General features: G+C 40.0%; 1 protein-coding gene across 1 annotated transcript in view; it reads left to right on the top strand.

Annotated features, from left to right (window-relative positions):
- TMEM163 (transmembrane protein 163) overlaps positions 1-12219 on the top strand; it is a 90104-nt gene that overhangs the window by 54579 nt on the left and 23306 nt on the right. The window contains exons 3-4 of the mRNA XM_048309680.1: positions 117-160; positions 1313-1404. Of these exons, the coding sequence (XP_048165637.1) occupies positions 117-160; positions 1313-1404 (136 nt within the window). The remainder of the gene's footprint in view (positions 1-116; positions 161-1312; positions 1405-12219) is intronic.

Below are 12219 nucleotides of genomic sequence, written 5' to 3'. Positions count from 1 at the left end.
TTGGGTGAAGGTAAATCCATGTGTTAAAACTGGTTTTGTAGCTCTTGAACAAGAGAAGAAGAAAAAAATGCAAAGAAAATAAAAAGTGATTCTAAATAATATTTTCTTTCCTTCAGCTGTCTCCGTAATGAGATACAGTGCATCATCCTTTGGATTTGCTGTAAGTAGAGATACAATTGAAATATTCTCTACCATTTTTTTCTTTTCCATGGGATTTTTCTGAGCATGAAATACTGTGTTTTTTCTTATGGTAAATTCATGGAAAGTTGTGCGAAGTCAATAATGGATTAGAAAAAATATTGTTAAAGTCAAGCATTGGAAAGGATGGCAAAGATACTATAATTATACTTTTTCAATTTCTGCCTGTTAAGTCCTACCCTGGAGTTAATATCCATGCTTATACCTCATTGTTGATAGATATTACCCACCAGATACTGTTTTCTTATACAAAATCTCTCAATTAAAAATCAGTTTTGTTGTTGAACTTGGGCTAAATTCTGAAATTCCTTTCTGAACTTTGTGGGACTCTCTTCCCGTTGAAGTAGATGGTAAAGCTGCTATTGACTTTGGAATGACAGCTTTCCTCTTTAGTCCTTGCCATGACTTTCTGGATTAGTGGCAGAGCAAAAAATTCCTAACGACAAGCAGTGACTCATATCAAATAATTTATCTTTAGCTTTCAAGTTTGAAGGTTAGATTGACTCTGTAGGAAGTTTGACACAAGAGTGGAAGTTCTTACAGTGGGACAAGCCTGGTGTTCAGTGTTCCTGACACCACGTCTGCATTAATTGGGAATACAAACATGGCAATTTTGCTGATGATACAAAACAATACATTCATATAGGATGAAATCTGGATGGGATTTTGGAGAAAAAGTTAATATTTTCTTGGTTGGAAACAAAAGCTATTGCAGGAAATTAGTGACTGCAGGAAAAAGGAATGCTTGACAGGCATTTTTCTACACTTACTTCTTTACAGTCTTTGCATTAGAATCATATTAGTATTGTAACTCTTGGAGTGCTACACTGGCAGATTGTGATGTTTGTGTTTTCTTAACTTCTTCGCAGGTGATAGATTAAAAATTCAAAATTTTTTAATCCCTTGATTGACTTTCTGAGCTCTGAAGTGTATCATTGTGCAATAAACCACGGCAAAAATGTGAAGATCAATTCAATAAACGTAAAGCCTTCTTTCATTAAAGTGATTTATTTGGAGCTGCTCTGCGCCTGTGCAGCAGGACGGTAAATGCATTGCTCTTAGTGCAGGGCACACTTAATGGCCCACACAACAACTGACTCTGTATCTCTTTCAGTTTGATGCCACCCTGGATGTTTTGTCATCAGCGATAGTTTTGTGGCGTTACAGCAACGCAGCCGCTGTGCACTCTGCACACAGGGAGTACATGTGAGTACACCTAATTACTTCTGCCTGTGGTAGGGGCCTGCAGAGCTTTGGTTGTCCAGCTGTGAGGCTACAGATTCCAGAGCTTTGACAAAAACCATTTTGTTGTGTCAGCAAGTATTCTTTCCTTCTGCCAGCTTACTGTTTGCTCCCAAACACGCAACCTCTCCTTAGGCAAACCTCCCTGTGATTGTGACTTTCAGTTTCTTTTTAGCCAACATAGCAATGGTTAGGCCTTTGCAATTTGTTTTCCCTTGCAGCACCTGTATCAAATGAAGTGCATTTGCAACCTGAAACAGATTTGTAAATCTTTCATTTTGCATCTTACTGCATTATTCTTACCAGAGTATGTTTTTTGAAATTAATGCTGGTATTATATTTGTACTTCCCTTAGCAAGTCTGAACATGAATACATTTTACTTTTTTTTATAAGTAAGAGTATAGCAGTGCTTGCATGCCTTCTTTGTGCTTACTTTGCAAGCAATTTCTTTTTTCATATTTAATGCTTGCTGTATATATCCTATGGGAAAAAAAAAGTTTTTTCATATGCAGTGTAGTATTGATCACAGTGGGAATTGTGTTCTGCATCATTGTGCAGCATTTCTATGGGTGATTCATGTGGTAGCTGAGAAGATCAGGAGGACATTGACTCAAGAATTTTTCCAACTAGCGCATAAAGAAGATTTTAACCTCCTACACAAATTTTGGGTGCATCTAGGTGGAGATGTACAGTACATTTGCCTGTTTTCAGTTCTTCTCTGTACTGCTGGCCACTGCTGGCAGCATCCCGTCTGGCTGGAAAATCGTTCAACTGTCCCCTGGAATGGGCTGCAATTTTACAATAAAGGGGGATAAGGTAGGTTTTGTTCTGAAAGACCTCTGATGATGTCCCTTTAATAAAGAGCAGCTTGATGAAACTGAATATTGCATAACTGGTAGGATAAAAAAAAAAAACACAGAAAACCAGCAAAAAAGTTGTGACAAAAAGCCACACTGGAGGGTCTCAATCTTGTCTTCACAATCTATTTCTAAAAGCTAAGAAAAAGTAAGCAGTATTTTTACATGCATTAACTCAGGCTCATGCAACAGCTTGCCAGGGCTGTGAGTTCCTTTCTGGCAGGGCTCCATACAGAACAGTTTGGAATAAAAGGCCATAAAAGACTGATGTGGCATTGATTCATAAAAATGAATTCAGAAATATGTGATTAAAATTAGTCTTCATGCACAGATTTGGAGATTTTAACAGACATTTCTTTAGTATCTTGCTTTTGTGGGTGTCCACAGAGATTCCTGTCAACATTCAATTAACATATTCTTGAAATCTCCTTCTGTTGGGCTTTTTCAAGTGAACCCTGTAAAGTATTTAAAAGAGAAAATAAATCCCAATACAAAAGAAGAATCAACATATCCCTGTGGCTAAGCCAGTAAAGTGAAAAGAGTAAACATATTTTCCTGGTTTTTATGCTCATTTTTAGTTTGCTTTCATATAATCCCTCTGCTTTACATAAGGCTAAATTAAGTCAGTGAATTACTTGCCATGCCCATTAGTTGAAGAAAGCTAAGGTTACACGATGAGTTCAGTATCAAGTGAAAGAATGTTCCCATATGCTGGGAATATGAATCACCAGATAGTCAGCCTGGTTATCCCTCTGTTTCCAGAGCTGACAGGAGAATCACCCCAGTACTGACAGCAAAGAGATGGTGAAATGGTTGTGCTGCTTAAGGCAATTCCTACTGTGTCAGATTTTTGAGGGAGGCACATTTCTAATTTCCTGTTGTGTTTAATCAATCTCTTGCTTGAAAGACTGCATGTAATTATTTTTCCTCCTCAACGCTGGGGAAATGTTGCAATGACGCCTGCTGGCTGCTTGCTCAGCTTATGAATAATCTTTGTATCATATCTGCTTATAGCTACACCTGGTCTGTCACAATCCCTGTTTTCCGTGTGCCTCCTCCCTCAGACTCCTGGACAGTCTGGTGCAGATTTGTGTGGGTGCTTAGGTTGTGCTGTGTGTTATTCCTGTTTCAGTGTGCTTGGCCATATTCTGCCTCAGTGCAGGGGCCTATTTACCAGAATAAGGTGTGCCAGAGTGGCTTCAGTTTAGTTCTTTATTTATAGGTCTGTCTTTTATTGATTTAAATATTACATTTGTCTGTGTATCCTAACATACCTGAAAAAATCCTTAGCTCCTTGGCAAAAGCCAAGTGGAATTGCCAATTAATTATGTTTTGCAAATTTATAAAACTTCCTGTTTCATAAACTTGACAGCAAGAATTTGGTCCAAAGTCTATTAAAATCAGTGTAAAGCCTCTCATGGAAAGGCAGCGTTAGATTCAGTCCTAACTCTTGGACATCATTGAGAGAGAACCTAAAGATAGACTGAAAAACACACCTCCAGGAAAAGGCACAGAGAATACAGCCTGACTCATGATGTGCTATGAATTAAATACTGAGAATAAAATGCTAAGATGTAAAAGAAATGCGTAGTCTTACTTCAGATGTAGCCATATGGCAGTTGGAGCTGCAGCACTTTATGGGCTGGCACTCCTAAGAGTACAGAAGTGCTTGCTGTGCCAAGTTCTGCTAAGAGGAACCAATGCATCTCCATTTGACTTCAGGGGAATTGGAGTGCTGAAACCATCATGCAAATGTGTCCTGCTGAGTTTAACTCCGTTCAGTGCCTTTCATTTTTATTAGATCATTTGATTTCTCTTGTTTACTGGGGTGAGATGAGAAGGTACTTTTTCAGTGTTCATCCCTTCAGTTCATTCCTTCCCTCCAGGGTGTCATCCACAACACACAGCTCAGAAGAGGCTGAACCCCTGGCAGTGGCACCAGTCCTGTAACCATTTGTTTATTCTCCAGATTCAGCCATTTCAATCTCTTTGCTTTGACTGGGAGGATTGATGAAAAAACTGCTTATGCTCCAGAGTCCTTTACTGTCACTTCTAGGGCTCTGTCACCCTTCCTGATGCTGCTCAGACTGCTCCTGGCTGTATCATTGGTGCCCACACGAAATAAAAGTTGTGGCTAAACCATTCACCAAGATCAGGAATTAAACTACTGCAAGATTGTGGGCCCTGAGATACTGCTTAACTCTGGCTCATTAATGAAAGAGTATGTGGGAGTGGGATGAATATTTGATGTTTTTTAGAAGAGTCCTTGAAAGAATTGTAAGTCTCAAGGCAATGCAAGAATTGGGAAGGACTACAGATATGCGGGAAGAGAGTCAGAGTACATGCATAGTTCATGAGTACTTGATTTCCTCAGTGTGATCTCCTAGGTTGTAAATTAACATGCAGGAAATGTAGAGGTGCTGAACAAGTCATCAAAAAAGCAATGATCAAGGAACTAAGGAAATACAAGAGTGCTGAAATAACTGGAGCAATAATTTTGAATCTCCACTAAAGAAGAAAAAACTGAAATAAAATTTTTGCAATACCTTATTTTTTCTTCCTAAGAGGAAAAACTGAGAGGAAGAAATGTACTCTGATGCAGCTGATAAACCTGAGATGGTTAAATATAGCAGGCCCACTGCCTGTGTGCTTTGGGCCAGGTGCAGCTTGGTGGTGAGAGTTTTGTGCAGTGCTGTGCTGCAGAAAGGCTGGAGGTGGCAGACACCCCTGCAGGTCATCAGTCCAACCCCCTGCTCAAAGCACAGGCCATTAGAGCAGATTGGCAGGGCTGAACCCAATCTTCTGTTTTGTGATTTGAACATTCACTGAGGCAAAAAGATGCAAAAAGAAATGTCAGTGATCCCCCTGGCTCCTCTCCATAACCAGTTTACAAATATCTTGAATATTCTGTCCTTTAGTAAATCTTTAGCAGCTTAGTAGCTTGTTGGGTTGGGGAAGCATATCTAAATCTGTTGAAGGAAGAAATTTATTGAAACTGGTTTGGCAACAGTGGTGGTTCACATGCTTAAATAAACTCAGTAAATAGCTGTAGTAGTAATTTCCTAATAGAAGACTGGAAAAATATCTCATGAGATACTGAACTTGTCACTGACTATACAGCCAAGGGGCAGCTCTTAGCTTCTGTTAAATTCAGGAATGAAGGACTTGGGTTGGAGTGCAAGAGCTCTGTCTGAGGAGAAAGTGAGAAATACCACCCAAAAAGGAAGGATCGGAAAAACAGAATAACAAACTGCATGTACACAGCCTGTGGGAAAGCTTTAGAAAAACAGAGCTTTTTCAGTACAGTTGGTTGGAAAGATCTTGCTTTTCTGTACAATGAAGTACAGGACTGAGTAATTGCCTATGCCTGTGTGATCCATGACTTCTGGGATTTTTTGGCTACTGGGTTCTTTATTGCCAAAATTAACTCTGTACACCATATTTAAAACAGTGATTCTTGACAGTTGCAGCTGGTGTTTGTTATATATTATTTTGTTGATGGTATCAAGTTAAATTCTGTGTTTCCCAGGAACCAGTCTGTCAACATCTTTCTTAACCCAGTGCCAGAGTAAATAGGAAACCTGACTCATAATGAACATCCTGGATTATGACAAGAGCAGAAACCACACATTTCTTACATTTCTTTCACTGTTTTGATGTTGTGGTTTTGTTTGTTTGTTTGTTTGTGTTTTTTAATTACCTATTTCAGACTCTGGCTATTCATTCCTTAATTATGTAATAAGAAAATTAAATTGTATCATCAACTAATCATTTTAAAATTTTGTGGTGCTCTATGTTGCCATGACATAATACAGAATGGATGCAGATATGTCCTTTTTTTCATATATTGGTGAAACTGTTGTCTGAAACATGGGCAGTAATATTAAAATTTCAGGAATTTGATAGAGTCTACAATGTGGCAGACATGGGTGCAGATATTTGTCATGCCTTCACCTGTTTCTGAGAAATCTTTTTGCCAGAAGAAAAGAGTCATTTTGCATTTAGACGTTACCTAAATGCTTTGCTACATGCCTGTAACTTGACTTTCATATCTGCACCTCAGTTGTGGCCGTGGATTTGGTACCTTCAGGATGCTGAACCCATTGACCACGTGAAAAATGCTTGTCTTGGGGATTTGCTTCCTTATAGGTTCCTAAATTATGGGGAGGACGAACCGGTGTTCTCACCAGTTTTGACATTCTGAAGAACACAATTGTAAGAGCTTAATCCAAGAATTTCTAATTTAGCTTCAGCTAAATCTCTAAGAAAGATATTTAACTGGTCCTCATCAGACATGACATGAGAAATCACATTAAAAGATGGCATGTGAGACCCTAAGACAGAGTGAGCCTCTCCTTCCAAAGTAATTGTAACCCTTTTTTCTCTCTTGCTCCTGTTCAGGTGACACCACTTGGGAATATTAGCCCTGGCATTTGGTCATGGGGAGCCTGGCAGAAGTTATACTGAATATATGTGCATTACAATGAGGCATATGGGGAATATGGATTGTGACGTATCCTACTTTTGCACTCAAAGCTTGAAAGAGTTAGAAGCCACCTTTTACAACTGTCATGCTGCAAAGTTAGGTCTGGCTCTTGTCTCTTCCTCTGATTCAAAAAGAAAGCATTTTGATCTGTATGGTTTCTGAGCACATTCTCTCTTCCTTCATAGAATTAAATAAAACCACCCAAATTTTCAGTATTTCTATTGTATTTAAATTTTCATGTGGGGATTGGCTTTGCTGTACTGGTTAACCCAGCAAAATGAGCACTGTCTATTTAGGCAGTGTTGAATGAAAATAATCCTCTGGGTTCAGACCCAACATATCAGTCACATTGAAAAAAATGTGGATAATTTTATCTGTACCATACATACGAAAGAGACTCGAAGCACAGATGGCAAAATCCACACCTACCCACAGTTCAGGGCAAACCTCTGTGGCTGGAGGCAAAGCTCTTTTGTGATGAGTGAATGGAATACCTAAGTGATCTGGAAAAATGTCAAATGCATGGAGCTGCAAACAGCTCAGAACCTACCTCTGCAGCTCACGTGTGGTTCTCATCTACCAGGAGTTCAGCCTCACACCACACTTGCATGTCTCTCCCACAGAATGCAGCACAGTGAAGGGTTTTCAAAGGGAATGCTCACCTGTGCTTGGATGTCTGATTTATAGGAGGAGAAGTATCGTTTCTTCTTAACCACACCAAAAATTTCTAAACCATTCTTTCTTCTGAAATATTTGGCCAGAATTCTACATGCAGATACAGTGCTAGATTCAGATTTCAGAGGTGCTTCATTAGGCTGATTTAATAAACATTATAATTTCTCCATAAATTCATTATCCCATATTCAAACAAAAGTAAATCAATCACAAACTTTGCTCTTACCCAGGCAGAAATGCATGTATGCCTACAGTTATGCATGCACATATGAAAAATCATTGCACACACAAGTTATATTAAATATGAAATAGAAAATGTATATATTTATATATTCTAAAATCTGTTTCAAAAACTGTGGCATCTGTGGACTTGGCAATGATTTTACTGGAACTAGATCTGAAATCTATGAAAGCCTTTCCTTTTACTTGACTGGTAGTTGATTAAGCAATATTTGTGTGTATTGCCTAGTATTTACACATAGGCCTATGTATGTAAAATCAGGGATATGATGTTTTCTCTGCTGGAATTTGAGGATCACCATAAAAATTAATATTACAGAAGTTCTCAAAAGGCTTTAATTTCCAGGTTCAGAGGAATGGCAGAGTCTCTGATCATCTGCTGCAAGTGGAGGAGCAGTGCTGAAGCCAGGAGGGTGGTTGTAAGGCAGGTGTACTCCAAGTGCAGCTGCACAGTCTGTGCAGACCTAGGGACTAGAAAATAGGTCTTGAGAGTTTTCAAACTCCCCCAGTTGTAGAAATGTCTGCTAGCTTTTTCTGGCAGATATTCTGTACCTGGAGTATCAAATTATTTATGGAACTGTCACCCCAGTTCAGCTGCATGATATTAAAGTATGTAAATACCCTGTTCTGCAGCAACTAGTTGAAATCCTTAGGGATAATAAAACTTTTAGAAAACCTGTAACACTTTCAGCATGAAATGGTTCTGTAGCAGAGCTGATCTGAGTCTCAGTCATAAAGAGCATTTCCCCTCCATGTCTTTTAAGAAGTTAGACCATGTGATATCACAACACACTTTTCTAACATAATAATTGAAAAATTGACTTTCAGTGGTGATTTCGACTATTACTTGAATTCTCTTTATTCTGTAACCTAGTTTGGGCTTATGTTTTTTTATGGTGAGAAAACAGGAGTAGCTGTAATGATGCGGATCTGGATCCTGGCAGTTGGGGGTGGATTATGGAACATGTGTGATGAACAGCAAGCCCACTTCGTTCCTTTTAAAGTGCGTCTTAAATTGACTCTATCCCTCCTCACCCAGCACCAGGCAGGTGTAAATACTCTGAACAGCTGTGATTCTGTACAGTTTGGTGTCCAAAACCTCTTCAGGAACTATACCTGGTAAGAAATAAGCTACACCAACAGCTAATATAGTTGCCTAATTGGACACAAGGAAGCTTTAGATTAGCAGCAGAGCATGACAAATAAGCAGGGATCTCAAGCCTGAGGCTGACATTGCATCTTTTGCCTGTGTATCACCATAATATGTCACAGTGGCTAGTTCTTCTTAGAGAAAGTCTTTTAATGAGTTTAAGAGGCAGATGTTACAGTCTTCAGAGTTTTGGATGTCACCCTGATGAAAAGTGTGACTACCATGGTCTCAGCAATATTGCAGAATGGCAACAAATGTTAGTGAACAGCTGCATTGTAATTTTGATGCCTCTATTTAAAGTGAAGAGCAGCAGACCTGTGGCACAGTGTGCTGTGTACTGGACAGGCCCTTCCTGCCACAGAGGTACAGTACCCAAAATAGAGATGAAGCTGTCAGCTGTCAGCTGTGTCTGGGCTGTGTGCAGGGGTGGTGTTCCTGTGCTGGCAGACATCTCGAGCACAGCTGCTTAGGGCTTCCCTCTGCTTCTTTACACACCCTTCTTTCATGGCAGGAGTGGTCCTTGCTCAATTCCTCCTATTCCTCACTTGTGTAACAGCAGATTAGGGTGTGTGGAAAGCAAACCGAGGCTGCTGTGGAGCTGCAAGGAGGAGAAGAGCTGTAGGTTTTGGAAGAACATGGATTGCAGTTGAGATGAAGGGAAGAGAAAGCAAAGGCCCACACCTGTAACATCCCCAGCCACCCCTTGGCACCCTAAACAACTGAAAACCAGAGCACTTTCAGCCTGTTCTCTGGAACATCCTCTCACTTTTCCCCTCTCCATGTCCTATGCCCACTAATCTAGTTCTGAGTCCTGTTGCATTTTCCCTACCATGCCTCTCTTCATCTCCATCAGCCAAATCCCACTGGTTTGCCACCAGAAAATCATTTGTTGGTGACCAAAAATTGAACCTTTTCCTCCCAAAGTCCCATCTTTTGGATTCCAACATTCAATTTTGCCTATGCTTGAGAAATCCTGTGTGGTGGCCAGTGAACATACATCACCAGGGACAGAGAGTTTTCTGTAAGACAAGTCTCTAGTACCACAAGAACCACTTTACATTAGGGTGCCCAGAAAGGCTTCTGCCAGGATGAATTGTTCTGTTATGTTAATCTATCCCAGTTTGGATTCCCCGGTTGGCTGTCAGCCTCTACCCCTCGTCATTCCCCCGGAGCTTCTCCATTGGTCCCCATTCCCTGGTCCTGCCTTTTCCCCACCCCCAGATAAAACTGTGAGTTTTGGGATCGCGTCGGTATTTGCCTCTGCACCTTTCGACAGTGTAGCAGCAATAAATGCTCCTGCCAGGATGCACCCAAATGCCCTTCTGGACTCTTTGGTATTGACACTGAACCCACCCGTGCGTCTGTGGGGGCACACGGGACCCCACGGAGCCGGGCAGGGACAGGGTTAATCCTGGGCTGGCTGTAACTGGCATTTTACACCTGGCTACTGTAAGTAGGCTGTAAGAGCTGCCACAGCACCAGTGTTCAACAAAAGCAGGCCTGTCTTTGTTTAAACAGGCTGACAGCTTCTCATGTAGAAGAAATGTGGTGCAGGTTGTTGCAAGTTCCAAGTTATTAATGAAGGAGCAGTCACAGTACATAATTTGTATTTGGTTTTGGGAAGAAAGAATGAAAACAAGAGTATCAGCAAGATAAAGAGATAGTAAAGGGTTCCAGTCATGTGGTTAAACATAGAAGACAATTGAGAAAAATGTACAGATACAGAATTAGAAAGTGAATGAATACTTTATGCTCAAAAATATTTTTTAAATTTCAGACAGCAAAACCTCCTGGGCAATTCCATGTTTTACCATGTGACTTCCCCTGAATGATTCCATACATGATATTCACTCTGTCAGCCACTAATACTAAAATCCCTTCTAATCATAGGGAAACAGGATTTAGCACTTTTACAGTTTTTATTAAAATATTACTTTTAGAATTTTCTTACTTAAACTCTAGAGGTCTTATTGGTGGGTTTACTCAGAGATTAAATTTGGTATTCATCATAAAACTGATTTTCTCAGCTTTGCTGAAGAAGCTCACATTACTCCTGGGTTTAGACCTCATATTGCTCTTATTGGCCTGCAGCTCATTTTAATGTGAAGTTACAGTTCCTTGCAAAGTAATATTTTTCACCACTTCAGTGGTGAAAGCAGCCTGCAGAGATTTTAACATTTCCTTTTCTGTGGGCTATTAGGAGTCATTAGTGCTGAAAGATCTTGACAGAGCCTGCAGAGTTAAAGATTTTGTGAATAAAAATTAACAGGGTCACAGGATAATGCAGGTCGGAAGGGCCTCAGGAGGTCTCTGGCACAGGCTCTTGCTCAGAGCACAGTGAGCTGTGAGATCAGAGTAGGTTACTCAGAACTTCACCCAGGCAGGTCTTGAAAACTTCCAAGGATGGAGACTCCACAGCCTCTCTGGGTAACTGTTCCACTATTAATCCATGGTGGAAATCTCATTTCTCTTAGGAAAATATAACATGGTAAGATTCTTAGCAATCAAGGAAATGTAGATTTAAAATAGAGTAAACCAGCTCTTGTAGGGTAACCAGAGTATATGTAGAGATTAGAAGTATTGTCTTTTATTTACAGCATTGTGTCTGCCAGAGAATTGGATGAGGAGCTGAATCTTGTTTAGATGGCACCTTTGCAAATGTGAGAATAGAGTTTCTATCTCAAGAATATTAATACAAATGCTAGTGATTCACACAATGATTTTTTTCCAGTTCTTTTTGTCATGTTTATCTCTGTGGCTCAGCTGAAATGATCAAAATGTTTTCCATGAATAAGGTAAGTAATCTTGATACCAGAAAGGAAGTTTTTACAGTGAGAACAAGCAATCACTGGAACAAGCTTCCCAGAGAGGTGGCAGAGCCCTCATTGTGGGAAGTTTTCAAGATGCCGTTGGACAGGGTGCTAGAGAATCTCATCTAGGCTCCCTTTCCCATGAAATGTTAGACCAGATGTTCTTTCTGTCCCTTCCACCCTGGGCTCTTCTGTTCTGTGAGCCTCTTTACTTTGGTAAAAGTAATGAGCTCCCCCTGCCCCCCCTAAACAACCCATATAATCAAAAAAGGTCAACTAATCTGGGATACTGCAATGAATGAAACTAGTGGAAGAATAATGCAGTATTTGGCAAGAAAGTTAGGTTTTTTATATTGCATTTTAGTTGTATCATATGTTAACAAAATTGGGAAGTAATTAGACTGCTACTGACAAACTTGTTTTATTACATGTGGTGCCATCACATTTCAGGGATTATTTTAATGAACTTCAAGTGTGGTGGTAAAATAGTTTCCAGGATTTAACAAACTACCAAGTGCATGAGACCCTTTTCCCTCCCCACTGCCTCAAAACAACTCTGT

Source organism: Corvus hawaiiensis, chromosome 7, assembly GCF_020740725.1.
Source record: "Corvus hawaiiensis isolate bCorHaw1 chromosome 7, bCorHaw1.pri.cur, whole genome shotgun sequence".
NCBI classification, from domain to species: domain Eukaryota; kingdom Metazoa; phylum Chordata; class Aves; order Passeriformes; family Corvidae; genus Corvus; species Corvus hawaiiensis.
Note: the sequence above shows the minus strand (reverse complement) of the source record. Positions and strands in the feature narration are given on the sequence as shown.